General features: G+C 46.5%; 1 protein-coding gene across 4 annotated transcripts in view; it reads left to right on the top strand.

Annotated features, from left to right (window-relative positions):
- dnmt3ab (DNA (cytosine-5-)-methyltransferase 3 alpha b) overlaps positions 1-17,668 on the top strand; it is a 33,642-nt gene that overhangs the window by 2,857 nt on the left and 13,117 nt on the right. For 3 of the 4 annotated variants that reach the window (XM_056426190.1, XM_056426191.1, XM_056426192.1), the window contains exons 3-6: positions 1,613-1,720; positions 4,823-5,168; positions 11,218-11,264; positions 12,761-12,904. In XM_056426190.1, the coding sequence (XP_056282165.1) occupies positions 1,613-1,720; positions 4,823-5,168; positions 11,218-11,264; positions 12,761-12,904 (645 nt within the window). The remainder of the gene's footprint in view (positions 1-1,612; positions 1,721-4,822; positions 5,169-11,217; positions 11,265-12,760; positions 12,905-17,668) is intronic. The other variant, XM_056426193.1, reaches the window with a different exon arrangement.

The following is a 17,668-nucleotide window of genomic DNA, read 5'->3' as shown; positions in this document are numbered from 1 at the left end:
AGCTGAGGGAGCTCATTCATCCTTAAAGGAATCTCACATTCAATATACTGAAGGAATTTAATAAAGACCCCCCCCCCCCCCTCCCAGCTGTCAGGACCAGCTTCCCCGTCTCATTTGCATTCCAGCCCGCTGCTGCTGGTCCCGTTCAGTCCACATGGAACCTCAAGAGCATCGACATCACCTCTCCCCATCGAGTCATTGGGGGGGGGGGGGGGGAGAGGGGGGTACTTTGGAACATGAGGCTTTTTTTATTAATCAAAGGGGAAATTACAGAGGGGGAGGGGTCTTTGTGACGGTGTCAAGATGGGGGGGGGGGGGAGCTTTCTGTGGAGCTTCTTTTCCCCCCGCTTCAGCCCGGTTCAAAGGAACGTGCCATTCACTCCCCCCCTCCCCTCTCCCACCCCCCCGCCAAGTGTTTTGAGAGTGGTGCAGTCAGATCTCTAGCATCACGAGATGCACCTCTGGCTGAGGAGTTGAAAAACTTATGTGCACCCAGAAACTGAGTCTGAGTGAGTCTGAGTCTGAGTGAGTCTGAGTCTGAGTGAGTCTGAGTGAGTCTGAGTCTGAGTGAGTCTGAGTGAGTCTGAGTGAGTCTGAGTGGTGACGTGACGTGTTGTGTCCTGTTGTGTCATGTTTTGTTGTGTTGTGTCATGTGTTGTGTTGCGTCATGCTGTGTTGTGTTGTGTTGCGTCATGCTGTGTTGTGTCATGTTGTGTCCTGTTGTGTCATGTTTTGTTGTGTTGTGTCATGTGTTGTGTTGCGTCATGCTGTGTTGTATTGTGTCATGTTGTGTTGTGTTGCGTCATGCTTTGTTGTGTTGTGTTGCGTTGCGTCATGCTGTGTCGTGTTGTGTTGTGTTGTGTCATGCTGTGTTGTGTTGTGTCATGTTGTGTTGTTTCCTGTTGTGTCATGTGTTGTGTTGCGTGATGCTGTGTTGTGTTGTGTCATGTTGTGTTGTTTCCTGTTGTGTCATGTGTTGTGTTGCGTCATGCTGTGTTGTGTTGTGTTGTGTCATGCTGTGTTGTGTCATGTTGTGTTGTGTTGTGTTGCGTCATGCTGTGTTGTGTTGCGTCATGCTGTGTTGTGTTGTGTCATGTTGTGTTGTGTCCTGTTGTGTCATGTTTTGTTGCGTCATGCTGTGTTGTGTTGTGTCATGTTGTGTCATGTGTTGTGTTGCGTCATGCTGTGTTGTGTTGTGTCATGTTGTGTTGTGTTGCGTCATGCTGTGTTGTGTTGTGTCATGTTGTGTTGTGTCCTGTTGTGTCATGTTTTGTTGCGTCATGCTGTGTTGTGTCATGTTGTGTTGCGTCATGCTGTGTTGTGTTGTGGTGTGTCATGTTGTGTTGCGTCATGTTGTGTTGTGTTGCGTCATGCTGTGTTGTGTTGTGTCATGTTGTGTTGTGTCCTGTTGTGTCATGTGTTGTGTTGCGTCATGCTGTGTTGTGTTGTGTCATGTTGTGTTGCGTCATGTTGTGTTGTGTTGCGTCATGCTGTGTTGTGTTGTGTTGTGTCCTGTTATGTCATGTTTTGTTGTGTTGTGTCATGTTGTGTTGCGTCATGTTGTGTTGCGTCATGCTGTGTTGTGTTGTGTCATGTTGTGTTGTGTTCACAGGGTGAAACCACGATGTCGGTAACGGACCCGATGAAGGAGGAGAAGTCGGCTAGAAGCGCCTCCTCTTGTAAAGCGGGCGCTCCGGGGAGGAAGCGTCAGCCGTCTCCAGTGAGTGTTGATCAACACGTCCACCCACATGTTCTACACTGACTCTACCAGATTAATCAAAATGAGATATTAGTTTCTTTTTTATTTTGCGCACAGCAACATAAAAAAGGAATAAATGTATTGAGTTTCTTCGTAAGTGTTTGTTTTGGTCAATTCCCAAACGGTCCGGCTATGAATAGGAGGAGAGAGAGTCGATGCCTTTTAAGGAATTTCCACCCCGCTAAGAATTTCTGGCGCTGCGGTGACGGTAAAGTCCTGCCATACGGAGCGAAGGGCAAGACGTTATTAATCTTTTACATATGGGGATAAATGCACATATTTTCATTGTGTTGCGAAACACACTGCAAGAAGTGTGCGTGCATGTCCGCTTGCAGAGGGGGGGGGGTGGGGGGGTAGGATGTTATTGTATTCGGAAATTTAATAAGGGCTTTTATTTTGTTGCTTTACCCGTGGATTAAATGTTGCAATTTTTTCTCTCTCTTTGGGCTGAATATTAAATGTTAGGTGAAGCTGGTGAACATCTGTTAATGGTGGTAATATCACAAGCTCCTCCCCTTCACCCCCTCCTCCCATTAAGTTAACAGAATACATACATAGACGTCAATTTAGGTCCTCGTGGAAAAATGTTGCTTCAAAAAGTTTCGACAAAATTAAAGCATTTATGAATTTGACGTATTAACTGACATTAGCTGCTCTTTCCTATGATTATGCTTAGAGGATATCCATAATATTTACAACTACTTCCCCCTTTTGGGATCAATTAAGATTGAAAGCTGACGTTTAATTTGAGACAAACTAGCTGCCAGAAGATAAATGGCTGATTTATAAGTGAATTTATTTAATACGTGCACATAGAACATGATTCAGGGGCAGTGAATGACATGATGTCATTATTTAATCCTCATACCTTCCATTAAATGGTAAAATCATATCATGAAACTATCCATTAGACACTAAATAGGAATACATAAATATTTTGTTATTTTAATTGCAATCTTTTTTGTTGTTGTCTTCAACAACTCTGGAGTGAAATATCTGTCTTTTATTTGCTTTGTCTGTTGCCGGGCAGACAGCGTCGCGGCTGTGATTTGACGCTGATGAGAGCGGGCGTCAAAGGTCGCGGGGTCGTAAAACCAGAACGACGACCTGAAAGACGGCGGAACGGTCCGGAGGGGAAGCGGAGGAACGATAATTATCCGTTGTAGTCGCGTTCGGCTCGTTTCCTTTGATCCTTTGTTCATAAATAAATATGATCAGCGGCGCTTCGAGCGGCGCCGGACGTACGCGCTGGTCCCTTTGTGTGTTGGCCAGGAGGCCGCGGCAGCCAATGGGATGAGCTGCTGCCGGTGTTTCCTTCTGACCCACGTCGGCCTGTGTAAGCGCCCTGATTTAATGACGGTGACCTCTTGACCTTTGGCTGGGGCCACGTGTAGTTCAGTGGGTCACTAATCTGTTGCGTAATTCTTTACAGCGACAGTTGTGTGTGAGCGCGGTGGCTGACTGTGCACACACACAGACACGTAAGCACACACATGCAGATACACACACACACGCACACATGCAGATACACACACACAGGCACACACACACATGCAGATACACACACACACACACACGCACACACATGCAGATACACACACACATGTACGCACGCACAATCACACGCACACACTCACACACACACTCACGCACACACACACACTCACACACGCACGCACACGCACACATGCAGATACACACACATGCACACACACACACATGCAGATACACACACACATGTACGCACGCACATTCACACTCACACACACACTCACGCACACACACTCACACGCACACACACACTCACGCACGCACACACACACGTAAACACACTCACACACACATGTAAGCACACACGCATGCATGCACGCACACACACGCACACACACATATGCATACGCGCAAACCCGCACGCACACGCACAGCAAACTCTTTTCTTTCAGCTATGAATCGGGTGAGAATATTAATGTTGGATTTGTTGCTTTTATTCTTCGTGTGAAACAGATTTCCAGTTACTGCAGTGATGAAGTCATTTAGAAAACAACAACAACAACAACTTTGGCTCGGTGTAGCTTTGTGTACAGTTGGGTCTTTCCCTTCAATAAGCGTGGCGCGTACGACACAGACCGTTGTCGGGGTCTCTGGGTCTCATCAGAAGCAGTTTTTAAATTGCGTTTCCCTCTTCAATCCACAATAGCGTGATTTACATTTGACCTTTTGACCTTTGAGCGCAGGATCTCTGTGTTTAGTTAAATATCACCTGAGAGACGACGCCTTCCCGCCTTCATGCATAGTCTGCACCTCTCCGTCCACGGGAGAGGAAAGTCTCACTGGACATGCTCCACTTTCTGCTGCCGGTAACCCAGTAACGGGATTGTCGGAGAAAGCGTGTGTGTATGTGTGGGTGTGGGTGTGGGTGAGAGACAGATCTTCAAACCTCTTTCTAGGTCTTCCGGGACAAGTCTCTTCTTTCCTTTGATGCATTAAGACAGAGCTGACTGTGTGTCAGTGGTCGGCAGGAACGTCTTTCAATCGGGGGGTTGGCGGTTCAATCCCCGCCCTAGTCCATGTGTCCTTGAGCAAGACACTTATCCCTGAGTTGCTCCCCGTAGCTGTGTGTACGGTAGATGAATGTAACATGTAAAGTGTCCTTGAGGACCTTAAAAAGCGCTGTACGAATGAAATGGATGATTATGAAATGCATTATAAAACTGAACGTGAGCGGGAAAAAAAAATCTCTTTGTTGTCACGCGGCCGACATTCTGGATTCTGGACATACTTCTCGTCGGTGTGTACCTGATGATCTTTTAATGTAATCCCTCCCTCCCCTCAGTTTGAAGTTAACAACCGAAATGTGAAATGTCATAAGTCACCGGCTAATAACCCGTGGACGTGTTTGATCCTGTCCACGTGGAGCTGAGAGGGTTTCATGTGGATGAAGCTCATCTGAATACAGGTGAACCCGTTGACCCCTGTGATGTGTCTTGAGTCCATCATAAAGACTCGAGTCGTGCTTATCCTCAGTGTGGTGGTAACACTTCCACCTCCTCTCTCTCTCTGCAGGCCGAGAGCGGCGGCGCTCTCAAAGGCCACGGCGCCGTGGGGAGGCCGGCCCACAACGGCGAGGCGGTCGCCCACAGAGACGGGACGCCGCCCGCCGCCCGCTTCCCCAAACACGAGAAGAGGGACGCGGAGAACAGCCTCCCCCCCGGGCTCCTCCCCCCCGGGCTCCTCCCCCCCGGGTACCCATCCTCCCGGGGTCGGAGCCCGAGCCCAAGCCCAAGTCTGAGTCCGTCCCCGGAGAACGAATTCCTGCTCGGTCACGGGGACTCGGAGAGAGAGAAGGACGACGGCTCGATGACCCCCTGCAAAAAGAGAGGGAGGCGGAAACTGGAGCGCCCGACGAAATGTGAGTTGTAGCTTTGAGTCTTTGTTGACATTTTGTTGCTGTTATTAGTCATTTTGAGTCTCTTTGTTGCAATTTTGTAGCTTGTTCTAGTAGTTTTGAGTCTTAGTTGAAATTTTTGTGCTTTTTTTAGTTGTTTTAAGTCTTTTTGTTGATATGTTGTTGCTTTTTTTGTAGTTTTGTGTCTCTTAGTTGTTTTGTTGCATTTCTTCGTTGCTTGAGTCTTTGTTGACATTTTGTAGTTTTTTTGTATTTATGAGGGAGAAATAATGTCGCTAAATAGAAGACTGACCACTAACCGCACCCACGGAACATATATTAGTTAATCTACGTTTAATTTGAATGGAATAAAATACAAGTTCATTTTCCACAGAAATGGTGGAAAAATATGAAAACACACACACACTGCAACATGCGCTATGCAACATGCACTATGCAACATGCGCTATGCAACATGCACTATGCAATATGCAACATGCACTATGCAACATGCACTATGCAACATGCGCTCTGCAACATGCACTATGCAACATGCAACATGCGCTATGCAACATGTGCCATGCAACATGCACTATGCAACATGCGCTATGCAACATGCACTATGCAACATGCGCTATGCAACATGCGCTATGTAACATGCACTATGCAACATGCGATATGCAACATGCACTATGCAACATGCAATATGCAACATGCACTATGCAACATGCGCTATGCAACATGCACTATGCAACATGCGCTATGCAATATGCAACATGCGCTATGCAACATGCACTATGCAACATGCGCTATGCAACATGCACTATGCAACATGCGCTATGCAACATGCACTATGCAACATGCGCTATGCAACATGCGCTATGCAACATGCACTATGCAACATGCGCTATGCAACATGCACTATGCAACATGCGCTATGCAACATGCACTATGCAACATACAACATGCACTATGCAACATGCGCTATGCAACATGCGCTATGCAACATGCACTATGCAACATGCGCTATGCAACATGCGCTATGCAACATGCGCTATGCAACATGCACTATGCAACATGCGCTATGCAACATGCACTATGCAACATGCGCTATGCAACATGCGCTATGCAACATGCGCTATGCAATATGCAACATGCACTATGCAACATGCGCTATGTAACATGCACTATGCAACATGCGATATGCAACATGCACTATGCAACATGCACTATGCAACATGCGCTATGCAACATGCACTATGCAACATGCGCTATGCAACATGCGCCATGCAACATGCACTATGCAACATGCGCTATGCAATATGCAACATGCGCTATGCAACATGCACTATGCAACATGCGCTATGCAACATGCACTATGCAACATGCACTATGCAACATGCACTATGCAACATGCGCTATGCAACATGCACTATGCAACATGCGCCATGCAACATGCACTATGCAACATGCGCTATGCAACATGCAACATGCGCTATGCAACATGCACTATGCAACATGCGCTATGCAACATGCACTATGCAACATGCACTATGCAACATGCACTATGCAACATGCACTATGCAACATGCACTATGCAACATGCGCTATGCAACATGCGCTATGCAACATGCACTATGCAACATACAACATGCACTATGCAACATGCGCTATGCAACATGCACTATGCAACCTGCGCTATGCAACATGCACTATGCAACATGCAACATGCGCTATGTAACATGCACTATGCAACATGCGCTATGTAACATGCACTATGCAACATGCGATATGCAACATGCACTATGCAACATGCACTATGCAACATGCAATATGCAACATGCGCTATGCAATATGCAACATGCACTATGCAACATGCACTATGCAACATACAACATGCACTATGCACCATGCGCTATGCAACATGCGACATGCAACATGCACTATGCAACATGCGCTATGCAATATGCAACATGCGCTATGCAACATGCACTATGCAACATGCACTATGCAACATGCAATATGCAACATGCGCTATGCAACATGTGCTATGCAACATGCACTATGCAACATACAACATGCACTATGCACCATGCGCTATGCAACATGCGACATGCAACATGCACTATGCAACATGCGCTATGCAACATGCGCTATGCAACATGCACTATGCAACATGCGCTATGCAACATGCGCTATGCAATATGCAACATGCACTATGCAACATGCGCTATGCAACATGCACTATGCAACATGCACCATGCGCTATGCAACATGCGCCATGCAACATGCACTATGCAACATGCGCTATGCAATATGCAACATGCAACATGCGCTATGCAACATGCACTATGCAACATGCGCTATGCAACATGCGCTATGCAACATGCGCTATGCAATATGCAACATGCACTATGCAACATGCGCTATGCAACATGCACTATGCAACATGCACTATGCAACATGCACTATGCAACATGCACAATGCAACATGCGCTATGCAACATGCACTATGCAACATGCACAATGCAACATGCGCTATGCAACATGCACTATGCAACATGCACCATGCGCTATGCAACATGCGACATGCAACATGCACTATGCAACATGCGCTATGCAATATGCAACATGCGCTATGCAACATGCACTATGCAACATGCGCTATGCAACATGCGCTATGCAACATGCGCTATGCAATATGCAACATGCACTATGCAACATGCGCTATGCAACATGCACTATGCAACATGCGCTATGCAACATGCACTATGCAACATGCACAATGCAACATGCGCTATGCAACATGCGCTATGCAACATGCACTATGCAACATGCACTATGCAATATGCAGCATGCACTATGCAACATGCGTTATGCAACATGCACTATGCAACATGCACTATGCAACATACAACATGCACTGTGCAACATGCACTATGCAATATGCAGCATGCACTATGCAACATGCGTTATGCAACATGCAATATGCACTATGCAACATGCGCTATGCAATATGCACTATGCAGCATGCACTATGCAACATGCACTATGCAACATGCACTATGCAACATGCACTATGCTACATACAACATGCACTATGTCAACAAAGAATGGAGAAGCTTTGATAACGACACACATGGGTAGGGGGGGGGGGGTTCACTACGTCTTTACACAGTAAAATAAATGTTTGTACAGAAGAAATATAAAACCTTTTCAAACATGATGCTTGTTGTCGGGGTGTAAAAGAGAGTGTCAGGAGAGAGAGAGAGAAAGGTGCTGGCTGGTAGTTTCTAGTCCAAGATGGACATTGACAATATCACTTCGCTGCCCCTCCACTCTCTGCTTTTAGTCCTCTATCTCTCTCTCTTTTCTCTTTTCTCTCTCTCACCGGCGTGTGACCTTGATGAGGAGCGTGGTCAATAAAGCCAGAGTGGGAGGAGCTACCCGTCTCCCGGGGCAACCAGCCTCCCCGCTGGGTGCTGCCAGGTCTCCATTGTGGCCGTCGAGGGTCAAACCTCGCTAAAGAAGAAGCTACGTTGAGATGCGTAATCGGGAGCGGAGAGAACTTTATACCCATAATGCAAAGGGAGGATGTGGACATAATGTGTGCCTAAACTATTTGCCAGCTTCTAGCTACAGACAGACAGACACACAGACACAAAGACAGACAGACAGACACACAGACAGACAAGTAAATTGGCTTTTAGCAGAACCGTATAAATAGAGATTTATTTCTGGATCACTGCATCGATGGAGCGGAGGAGTTTCTGGACCACTTGGTTTCGTCTTTATTTCGGTCCCTATCCGTTTTAAAAGGTGTCGGGTACCGATACCCTGAGCGTTTGAGTTATCAACTAAAATGTGATGATACTGATTGTTAACTGTAAGTTCAATGTAATCAATCATGCACTACGATGAACACTAGTTGTGTTCATTATCCTCTAAGTGAACTATCTCTAAACACAGTGGCACTCACACATCCACCCTGAGCATGTGACCCAGTTGGTTTGGCCCGTCAGTGACACACACAGGAAGTGTCTTTTACAAGCAACAGGAAGTAAGATGGCCGCACTCACAGTTTCAGTCAAAAAGAAGACGGGATTAAAAAGGTCTGCGGGAGGTGGGGGGGGGGGGGAGGCCAATGTGCAAACTCAGTCCAGAGGATGGACACACACACACACACATTAGCCGTTTGGCGTCAAGTTCGTGAGTGACGAGACGTTGAAACGACATCTCTAGCGGAATCGAAATAATCTGCAGGATTAAGACAATAAAAGGCACACTGTACAGGCTATTGGGCGATGCCTTCAGGGACCAGAGTAGAGCATAAAGTGCCAGGAGGGGGCCCGATACCGAGTCCTTGGTGGGGTAGATCGATAGTCCGCCAAACAGGGTTTCTGTTATCCATCTGGAGGGTACAGGAAGCTGGGGGGGGTGGGGGGGGGGGCTGAGCTCTAGCAATACGAGAGCTGGCAAAGGTACCACGCTCTCTGTGGGCAACACTATCCAGCTCCCCTCACGGACCCAGTGACCTTGGCAGTCGGCACCGCCCCACAGATCTGTTCTATATCGTCACTTGTTAAGGACTAGGAGGGAGGAGGGGAGGTAAGGAGGTAGGGAGGAGCAGGGGAGGAGCAGGGGAGGCGGGGGCTGAGCTACACATGGAACCAACTTGAAGAGGCCGCCAAGAGAGCGCACTATTGTTGGGACTGGTCTGGAGGGCTACTTCACTGATGAGCTGTGCAGAAAACACGCCTTCAAAATAAAAGCTTTTGTCCCGAGCCTCTCGGGCCTGGAGTGTTATGATAGTGTTCGTGCTCCGGCGGATGTGTTGTCGTGTTTACCACAGCTGCTCCAAGGATGCCAGAGTCTCGGGCGCTTGTGCTTAGTTTAACAACGTGAACGTGTTCATTTGAGTTTCTGGGATGACGTTGATTGTTTTTTTTGTTGGCTTCCTTATCTTCTTTTTTTCTTTTCTTTCTGCTGCCTTGCTTTTTATACGTGAATCATGAACGCTGACGTCCCCCCCCGCACCGCTCTGCTAGACACAGGGAAACAATGCTGTTAAGGAATGAATAGCATGCCCCCCCCCCGCACCTCGTTTGTTGTTGGACCCTCCACATCTTAAAACCTCCGCCATAGTTAGTGGGAAATCCCAACTGGAGCTTTTATTGTGTTAAAGATATACATTTTTCTTCAGTGTCCGATTCACCAAATATTTTCGTAGCCCGCTGTTGCTTCTGGTCTTTTTTTTACGACTTCCTCTGAATATAAAAGGCATTTTATTTCCTGTGGAAAGTATTTTTGTCTTTCGAATAATCTGCTGTCAGTATTTAAAGAGTCCTGACAATATGGCAGCTTTTTTGAGGACATATTTAAGGTTATTTAAAGGAGCAGTACTTCAATTTAGGTGAAAGTCCAACAGGAAATTGGTTTTATTGGAGGAAAAGTCTTTAGAAGTGGAAGCGTAATAGAGCCAATCATTGGAGCTGAATAGTGAACGACTTGAGATTGATGCATTTAACTTCTTCTATTTATCTTTTAAATGAAGCTTTAGCGTGTTCTCAATGTTGTTTATTTTCTCGAAAAATGCTATGATAATATATACAAGATGAGAATATACCACATGCTCTGAATTCCTTATACCTACAGTAGCTTTAAAGTGTTGCATTTTGTTAAACTGTACATGCTCAAGGTTTCGTAGTGTAATAGGGGAGAGGGGGAGGGGGGGGGTGATTTAAGGTCAGAAGTGTGACATTTGCCAAAATAAACCTGGCCCGTTTCCCCCGCCCATCATAACCTGGGCAGCCACTACAAACCCTCTGCGCTGTGTCAAGCCCTCGCATGACACGTCGCATCTGGGATTTTAAACTCCTCAGAGTCCCCCCCCCCCTCCCCTCCAGAGTTCCAAGTATCTCTCAGCGGTTTTACCGACGTGACTTTAATTTGAGGTTATAAACATGCCGTGTGTGATATGTTGATAAATGCGAGGCCACTTAACGCGATGTGGCCGCTTCCCACTCCCCATGAATGACTCAGGACGTCCATTGTGTTGCTGTCTTCTCTCTAGATGTGGAGCACAAGGAGGAGGACCGGCGCGATGCAGTCAAGACCGAGGTAAGATTTCCCGCTCAGTCTGTTTTATTTTTTTTCCTTCTGGCTGGTGTAACTCTCGAGGTGTCTTTCACACTTCCAGGACTGTGGCTTTCCTTTTTTTTTAAAGGGCTGAGTCGCCTTCAATGTCACAAACCTCTATGTGTATCGCAGTGCAGCTACAACAGAAGCAAGGTAGCTTTTGGGGGGTTATTTACTAGAAAAAGGACAGTTTTGTTGCAGAGACCCTGGATATAAATGCATCAGTAGGTTGCATGTTTGATGAGGGGAGGTGTGTGTGTGTGTCGTATGCTCGATGAGGGCGTGTGTGTGTTGTCTTTGCATGACTGTATCTGGCCAGGCATCTTGGGAAATACACGTATTTGTTTTCTTTGTCGAGAGTTGATGTCAGTCTCAGATGTGCTGGAGCAGATTATGGTGACATGACAACCGGGAGCAGAAGGAAACATCTAGCCCACATTAATAAATACCGCATAAATCTATTACGGAAAACTTTCTTTCTGTGCATTAAACTTGTCGACACTTACTCTCCCACAAGGAGCTTGTACCGAAAATAAACTGTATCTGCACCATTGATGGACTAGAGATTAGTTATCTACCTCATTGATGGACTAGAGCTTAGTTATTTGCCTCATTGATAGACTAGAGTTTAGCTCTCTACCTCATTGATAGACTAGAGTTTAGCTATCTACCTCATTGATAGACTAGAGTTTAGTTATTTGCCTCATTGATAGACAAGATATTGGCTATCTACCTCATTGATAGACTATATCTGAGTGTTCTACCTCATTGATAGACTAGAGTTTAGCTATTTGCCTCATTGATAGACTAGATATTGGCTATCTACCTCATTGATAGACTATATCTGAGTGTTCTACCTCATTGATCGACTAGATCTGAGGTATTCGTCTCATTGATAGACTATAAGCTTAGTTATCTACCTCATTGGTAGACTATATCTTAGTTATCTAACTCATTGGTAGACTATATCTTATTTATCTACCTCATTGCTAGACTAGAAGCTTATTTGTCTCATGGCTAGACTGGAGTTTAGTTATTTACCTATCTTCAAGGTCCAGAGTAGTTATCTTGCCTTTGGACTTGTGAAAGAAATGGTACCTTACCAGGGACTAGATATGAAATATCAAATACACTTGGGAGCTTGTCAACAATTCAGTCGGTGCTGGTGACCTAAAGACCGTTGCCAGGGAGTTGTGATCCAACACTGTGGCATCACTTCTCGCTGCATGGCCAATCACACACTGACGGCACCAATACGGCAGACCGACATGTGAGCCAACATCTTCGTAGGAATTAGACGACCCCCCAACCGCCAATTACCCCCTCGTTAACCAAGAGTCTGTCTCAGCGGCTCTCGTGACAGACCGAGAGCACAGATCTACTCCAAATCTGGATGATTTTCTTTTTTGAGAGAAGAAGGAAGTAACCTAAAAAACAAGTAGCTAACTTTTTATTTTTATTTTTTATTTTTTTAACAGCTTAAACAGGGAGGTCGAGGCAGGAGGGGAGTTGAAATCGGCCTCCGTCAGAGGCCCATGCCCAGAATAACCTTCCAGGCTGGTGACCCTCATTTCATTAGCAAGAGGACCAGAGAGGAATGGCTGGCCAAGTGGAAGATGGAGGTGAGTACCCCCAGCTCTGTCCCGGCCACCGTAGATTACAAGACCAGGCTAAAGTTAGCGTCAACGGGCCGAGTGTATTTGATGGGTCATTTGATATCTCATGAAGGTACCATTTTTTTCCCCAGACCGCTCTGGCTCAGTTCGCTCCTCCATTTCCTGACTTTGTTCTTAGCCTATTGTATCAGTTCTGGAAACGCCCCTGACCCCTGCTATGGAAATTTGCACCTGCTTTTCTTCTTCCATTTTCTTGCGGGGTCAAATCGTTCCAATTCAACCTTTTCCGCATAGATGTTGCGCAATAACAGGAAGCTAATGGACCTTGACGTCGTTTTTTTGCCAACTTTTTCAATGTCAAGTACTCCTTGAGATATGTCATAGAAATGGAAATGTCTCTGTGACAACTGAGCAGACCTTTTGGACCCTTGGAGATCTGGTGAAGGTGACTACATTACGGACCTTTCTTTTTTGAGGAAACATCCGTGACCTCTGCTATGGAAATTTGCACCAGCTTTTCTTCTTCCAATTTCCAATCGAGACTATTTCTTGCGCGGTCAAATAGTTCCAATTAAAACTTTTGCGCATATATGTTGCGCAATAACAGGAAGTTAATGGACCTTGACGTCGTTTTTGCTGACTTTTTAAACGTCAAGAACTATTTGAGGTATGTCATAGAAATGGAAACGTCTCTGTGACAACTGAGCAGACCTTTTGGACCCTTGGAGATCTGGTGATTTGATGAAAGGCGACTACATTACGGACCTTTCTTTGTCAATAAACTTGTATTATTTACTGCATATGGAACGACGGCAGTGAAACGTTCCTCTTGGTCAGTTATTAGAAGCTCCCAATGCTGCCTGAAGTTCCCCACGTTGGTCATTACTACGTCATGTATACAATATGACTGCTGGTAGTCATGTAATGTAGTGTAACTTCACCCTCCATAGTATCAACATGGGGTCCTTCAATGTCTTCAATGTCTCCGCGGCTCTATTCTGGTGGAGGGCTCAGAGCGGCCGTAAAAATGTCTCCTGGGAGGAAATATGGCCAAATTAGCCGGACGCTGCTCGGCTCCCACAAGTGGAATCCCGTGATATACGAGGCCGAACGGAGGTGGTGGATCTCTTCTTCAACAAGTTGCTCGACATACAAGGTTGAGATTTAAGGGGCATTTGCAGGACGCAAACTCGTATTGTGTGTTTTTTTGGGGGGGTATTTGATCCCATTTCCACAAAGAATGAGTAGTTTTTTTTAAACACGATGCTAACGCTTCATAGCTTGAGTTCAGAGCTTTGCTCCTCCAGCGTGGAGGACGCGCTGGCTGAAAGGGTTACTGCCGTCTTGCACTTCTCTCTCTTTTCCTTCTTTTCATGTGCCTTGTGTTACAGTGGACTTTCCCTCTCTACATTTCCCTCCCCCATTCTTCCCCTGACCCCTCCCCCACCCGTGGAAATTAACTCTGTGCTATGGATATATGAGAGAGTGGAGATGAGGCTTTGCAGCACATTTCCAGCCCCCGTGCTTTTTCTTGAGAGAGAGAGAGAGAGAGAGACAGCCTCTTTGGCTCGCCGCCAACAACTCTGCTCGTCCTCTCTAGCCAACCAGAATTCCTACCGCCAGTCACCTGACCTTAAATTCCCAGACAAAGAAATGTTCATGCTTCTACCCCGAGAAGAAGAAGTGGGGTGAGGGGGTGGGGGTGGGTGAGAGAAAGAGAAAAAACACACACTCCAGCCCCACACTGGATTATGAGGGGTTGCGCGCTGGTGTGTATGGGTATGTGCACTGCATTGTTTGTTTGATAACACGGAGAGATAGCAGCGTGCACGTCGGGCGGGGGGAGGGGGGGATTATATGATGACTTGAGGTATTTTCCATAAGAGCGTCGTCGTGGTTGGCTTAAAGTGAACACCCGTCTCTTTAAAAGAAAGGGAGAGGGAGAAGCAGGCTGCCGCCGGGCTTTGGGGGGGAAAGTGTTGCTCGAGTGGAAAATAAAAAGTTGTTCTCCCCCAGTGGTGAGGGGAAGGAGGGGTCGGAGGGGTGGGGAGATATGTGCTGAAACTATTTCCTGTTTCATGGGCAGCGAATAGACGCGTCAGAAGCGGCATCGGTTTTTATTTTTAGGGCAGATGTATTTACCTTTGAAGTTAATGTCGCCACCATGTTTTCCCCTTGCGTAACATTGAGCTTGGAGGGCGGGGGGGGGGGGGGTTTGTTGTGAAGGCCTTCAAATCTCTCTTTCCTTCCTATCATTGTGTACTTTGCTCCGTGGGACTGCTCGGGGTGGGATATTTGATAACTGGAACATATTGTTAAACGTGACTTCAGAGGAAGAGCCGAGCAGCGACGACTCCACTTGTAAATTCATGATGGGGAGTTTATGTTTATGTATTCAGGGCTGACTGTAATATTCCTAATTATCTCATAAAAGGATGCAACACAATGAGGACCAGATGGCCTATGCCCCCCCCCCCCTTGTGAAATACACTCAGCCTTTTTGCGGGTCTGTGCTAAAATCACGCAAAAGAAACCTTTTCACACAGTATTTACACTTTAAAACGATTACATAACCCCACCCCCTCTGCCTGTTTGCATGAGAGACGCCTGCTGCACTCAAAGGTCAAACTCTTTTGCGTGTCGCTTCAAAAAGATGCGCCGTCACGTCGCGTGAGGAAGTAACGTTCGGCAACGCCGTATTTCATTTCATTTTAAAATTGTTTTTATTTCTTAACGAAAGTAGGCATCAAGTACAACTGACTTTGCATGTGGAGATTTTTAGACGATGCTAATTTTTCGTGACACGCATATTTAGAAGAAGTGTAAAACATAAGATGAACGACACAAACGAGACAGAATGAAAGAACAAATTAAAAGAAAACAATGTCTAACTAGGGAGTGATCTATTCTCTATTGTACATTCATTAACTGATACTCTCACGTGGTTTCTATTCATCTCTAACATTGTCTTGATTTGTTTTTACGCTTCTCGTCTTCGTCTTTTGACCCTTTTTCCTCATAATGTTAACAGCCTTGTAATAAGCATCTTTTATTACCATACACATAACTATATTAGACACAGAGGTATTATCTACACCCCCTAGAGACTAATATCTTTTTTCCTGCCTCCCAGTGCACTCCGTCAACCCTCGAGCCCTCAGGGTACGCACACCCCTCTTGGTCCGATTATCCCTCATTGTGCCCCCGACATGCCTCTACAGCTTTCCACTCCACCCGTAACCAGATCCACACTTACGTCAGTACGGTTACCTCGGTTGAGTTCTCCGTTGTCGTCGTGTATATAACGTAGTGTAGAAGTGTCTCTGCCGTGCTTTATACATCTATAGTGCGTCCGCTGTCATCCATTGTGTTTGCTTTCAGCGCCGACGTGACAGCGGATACAAGCGGTGGTGTTCCAGAGCTGTCAGTGGCGGGGCGGGCGTGTGCAAAAATGATAAAGACATGCATTGTGTCTCAACTGCTACCTCCTTTTTCCTATCCTCCCCCCCAGCCCCCCCCCCACCCCCATTTTAGAGGGGCCTGTGTGTGTCTCGCTGGTGGAACTGCACACACACACACACACACTGGGAGGCGCCCATAGGGGGGCCATTTACAACTGGGAAGGAGTCCAGAGACCAAATATCTGGTTCCTTATGACCACTGTACTCCCCCCCCCCCCCCCCCACACACACACACACTGGCATTTTCGAGTGTTTCTTTCTGATTGGCTGTGAGGAGACGGAACCCTGGAGATCGCCTGACCCCCTAAACACCCCAAAAACGAGCATCACAGTGTCCAGCTTGATTACTGGTGACCGGAGATGAAGAGTAATTTCATAAAACGTCGCTTGGCAGTTCTTCAGCCCATTTCTTCTTCTCACTTGTCGACGTTACAGATCTCTTTCCCCCCAGGCTGTCGGACCCTGACTCCGATGTGCTGGTGCGAGAGCCAAGAAGCCTCACACACACACACACATGGCCCGAGGGTCTTTGAACCCATCCGTCCAGCACTTACAGTCCAGATATTTATAAACCACAAGCCCCTCTCTCGATTGAAGAGCACATGTTTCTACTCTTCAGGGCCCGAAGCCCCGCCTCCTCATGCCGCCTGAGCACCGCCTCCCCCTTAAAGGCCCTTTTGTTTACGAGTCACACACTGAGGAGAGAGAGAGGGAGAGAGGGAGAGAGAGAGAGGGGGGCAGGGGGGAGAGAGCGAGAGAGAACTGAGGACTTGTCTTTTTCCTCCTCTTCCCTACACACCCGGTACATGGACATTTACAGCGTCGTGTGTGTGTGTGTGTGTGAGAGAGAGAACTGAGAACCTGAGAAGGACTCAAGGAAAGTAAGCACAGCTGTGCAGCAGCGCTCACGTGGATCCTATAGTACGACTAACACGTGTCATAGAATGTATTTTAACTCTAAATCTGTCCTTCTGTACACATTACATCTATTGCATCTGTCCATCCTAGGAGAGGGATCCTCCTCTGTTGCTCTCCTGCAGGTTTCTTCCCTTTTTTTCCCCCCTGAAGGGTTATTTGGGAGTTTTTCCTGGTCCGATGTGAGGTTTTGGGGCAGGGATGTCTATGTGTACAGATTGTAAAGCACTCCGAGACAAATTTGTAATTTGTGAAATTGGGCTATACAAATAAACTGAATTGAATTGAATTGTTTGCATATAGGACCTGCAGATATACTGAGTGTGTGTGTGTGTGTGCGTTTTGAAGAAAGAGAGCAGAAGAAAGCTAATGTGTGTGTGTGTGTGTGTTTAAG

Source organism: Pseudoliparis swirei, chromosome 11 (assembly GCF_029220125.1).
Source record: "Pseudoliparis swirei isolate HS2019 ecotype Mariana Trench chromosome 11, NWPU_hadal_v1, whole genome shotgun sequence".
Classification (NCBI taxonomy): domain Eukaryota; kingdom Metazoa; phylum Chordata; class Actinopteri; order Perciformes; family Liparidae; genus Pseudoliparis; species Pseudoliparis swirei.
This window is presented reverse-complemented; position numbering and strand designations above follow the sequence as displayed.